This window comes from Mytilus edulis, chromosome 7 (assembly GCF_963676685.1).
Source record: "Mytilus edulis chromosome 7, xbMytEdul2.2, whole genome shotgun sequence".
NCBI lineage: Eukaryota > Metazoa > Mollusca > Bivalvia > Mytilida > Mytilidae > Mytilus > Mytilus edulis.
In genome coordinates, this window is record NC_092350.1 from 10,241,967 (window position 1) to 10,245,441 (window position 3,475).

The following is a 3,475-nucleotide window of genomic DNA, read 5'->3' on the forward strand; positions in this document are numbered from 1 at the left end:
ACCATAGAAAAAAAACAACAGCAGAAGGTCACCAACAGGTCTTCAATGTAGCGAGAAATTCCCGCACCCGGAGGCGTCCTTCAGCTGGCCCCTAAACAAATATATACTAGTTCAGTGATAATATATATTATGAAAATAATAAGTAATGATTTTTATTGCTATCATTATATATGATGAAACAAAAACAAATTTATCTGTTTATTTCGACGTTAACTAAACCAAGACAACGATATAGCAGTTGTTGATGCTTTATTTGAAATGCATTTGAAATGCAATGATACAATATCGAATAAGAGGTTTTGATTAATTTGATTATTACAATGATTAGTGACTAATTGATTACACAGCATTGATACTATCAACAGATGTTTGTACAGTCGTGTAAGCGGAGAAGGGAGGACGTTCCTGTGTGTTACTTAATTGAATACATTTATAATTTGAAGGTCGTTGCAGCCTGAAAATACAGAGCAAGTATTTACGACATCGATCATTTGAAAACAGGAAGATGTAATGCAATTGATAAGAATGTTTGTTATATATTTATGAAAATGTTCTTTACAGTCTGAAAGATGGCATGGAATGGCTTTAACATAATATTGTTTCAACTTTTCATGCTCAACAATGAAAACTTTATTTTTGGATCTACACTATCTGATATTGACAGACTTTATTCCAAACTATCCCTGGACTACAATAAAAAGATTAGACCAGGAGACGACCAGTCATTGACTACACGCGTTAATGTCTCATTTAATATGGGGGCCATTCAGGAATTCGACGAAGTAAACGGAAAATTCGCCGTCATTGGATTTTTTAGAATTACATGGCATGATTCAAGATTGACTTGGAACACAGTAGACTATAACAATACAAATACCGTAACGTTTTTACAGGAAGATATATGGACACCAACACTTGTTATTACAAATCCGTTTTTTAAAATTGACCAGATTGGAAATGATTTCATGACGGTAAGATATTTCAGCAACGGACTTGCATACTGGACACCAGGTGAAATTTTAATTAGTTCATGTAGTGTGGATATAACTTACTTCCCGTTTGACGAACAGATTTGTACAATACGTTTGATGGCTTGGGGAACTTTTCCGTTTGAAATTTTATTACAGTCATTTTCTGGCGTCAAACTGGATTATTATTCGGAACACGGAACATGGCGGATAACGTCAACAACTTTCGATGACATAGAAGACGAAGTTACTGGTTTGTCATTAATTGATATGTCAGTGTCAATGAAGAGACGTCCAGGTTTTTATGTCATCAACATTGTCCTTCCTGTTATATTTTTAATGGTTTTAAATTCATGCGTATTTTTGTTACCACCAGACTCCGGGGAAAGAGTTTCTTACGCTATCACGGTATTATTGGCGATATCTGTGTTTTTGTCTCTGATCGGAAATCATCTACCGAAAACATCTGAGCCGATGTCGTTGCTTGAATATTTTCTTATGTTTGACCTCGTCTTCAGTTCATTGATATGTTTGAGTACAATGCTTTGCGTCCGACTTCAGTTTAGAAATAAGAATAACACAATACCGAGTTATCTAAAGTGGACAATACTGTGCTGTAGACGGAATGATTTGAAAAAGACAGAAAGTTTGGTTGAAGTGCAAAATAACAAATCAGATGTTCATAATGCAGATTTGAACGCGTGCGACGGTTTGATTGATGATAAAAGAGGGACGAAAGATACCAAAGGGACAGTCAAGCACGATATTTCGTGACGTGATATATGTGAAGCACTTGATACAATTCTTTTAATGACTTCGTTTGTTGTACTCTCAGTCAGTGTATCATTATTCTTCTTGATAATAACGAAAACTATTTAAATCAACACGGAATGATTGTTTAAACTAACAAATGAGCAGTTTATGTGCCAATCATTGACGCCAATGGAGACGTATGCAACCCCATTAATTAATCATAGACAAACACAAGTATGCAAACATATGAACAATCGACAAAATAAAAGTGAATACAGAGATTTTTTTTTTAAATTTGATCAAAACTTGCCCAATCAATATAAAATGAGATGAATGCAGATTTTCTCACATCATTTTTAATATCAGTCCCGTAACCAACGATTAAGGAGACAGTAGTTTGACTATGTTCAAATGTCGTAAATCAATCTGGAAGTGACACAGCAAGTTAACAAACACAAACTGGTGGGATCGTACGAACTCCAAATATCATCCTCCATGCAAATTCATACTCTGTCATAATGTCACAATCGGGAAGAGGACACACTTAGAAAATTAAAGACCAGACTCATATCAGCCCGGTCAAATACCCATAATTTTTGGTCTAGGTATTGCATTGGTAACGATACCCCGAATGCTGTGTTTTTCACTTATAATGCTACTATTCCACTGCTAAATGTCTTTTCTTCATAAAAAGTATATATTAATTCCATAATTTGAAACAACTAACCATGTCTAGCAAATGTTAAATAACCCAGAATTAAGTGTGTTGAAAAATAATTTACCAAAATAAAAGAACAAATAGTAGTAGTTTCAATTTTTTTCATACACCAAATAAAGAGATAAGATATAAAAATGGTTCCACAATAGAGTAATCTACTGTTACTTATTTTTTATGCAGACCTGAAAATTTTCAAACCTATTGAGGTTATGCATCTTTTTATCCACTATTAGGTTCTTTTAACATTTGAATTCTAGTTTTCTAATTTTATGTTCTTTATACTATTTAAACAAAATCGAATGCTAGTTTCAATACAATTAAAGAAGCATTCTGTGGAACCTGACAGTTTTAGTTTTTGATCCGGGTTTTATTGTAATGGTATCAAAAACCAGTTCAAAATACTAACAACATTTTACAAAACACAACAAAGAAAACTTAAAACTGAATAACACGAACCCCACCAACAAAGCCGGGGGGAATCGAAGTTGCTCAAGTGTGATCATGTAGCACCTGTTGTATTGCTGACGTGAGACGAACTATTATGGTTGGTTGAAAACAAAATGAAGCAACATGAGATTTAGTTTCAATTTTCCCATAATGAATTTTGTAATCCTGTGTAGCTACATTACACATGAGCCTGTGTATGAAATACACATCTCCCACTTAGTACGATGTTTAAGAACTCGCATTTCCCCTCATGATTTCCTTGATAGAGGACTTCGGCTCAATGTTAATCGATTTTATTAAGGGTTCCAATTGCCAAATTTAATATCACCACTTTGGAAGTTTTCAGACATCTTATGCAATCATGATTCGATACACCATCAATTAATATATTTCTCAGATATGTTTGCTTGCAAGAAGATAACGACGGATGCCACTTACGGAACAAGAAATATTTACCCTACCTGAGCACCTAGGTGAACCTCAATATTTTGGTGAGAATCATGATGCCTAATCTAGTTGTTTGTAAATATTTGTTTTTGTTGTAAATAAACTCATCATAGATATCAGGACTTAATTTTATATATACGCC

General features: G+C 33.9%; 1 protein-coding gene across 1 annotated transcript; it reads left to right on the top strand.

Moving 5' to 3' along the window:
* The first annotated feature begins 243 nt into the window (after positions 1-243).
* On the top strand, positions 244-2,002 carry LOC139529905 (neuronal acetylcholine receptor subunit alpha-6-like). Its single transcript, XM_071325867.1, has one exon. It carries the CDS (start codon positions 570-572, stop codon positions 1,740-1,742), a length of 1,173 nt encoding a protein of 390 aa, XP_071181968.1. The 5' UTR covers positions 244-569; the 3' UTR covers positions 1,743-2,002.
* Positions 2,003-3,475: the final 1,473 nt, after the last annotated feature.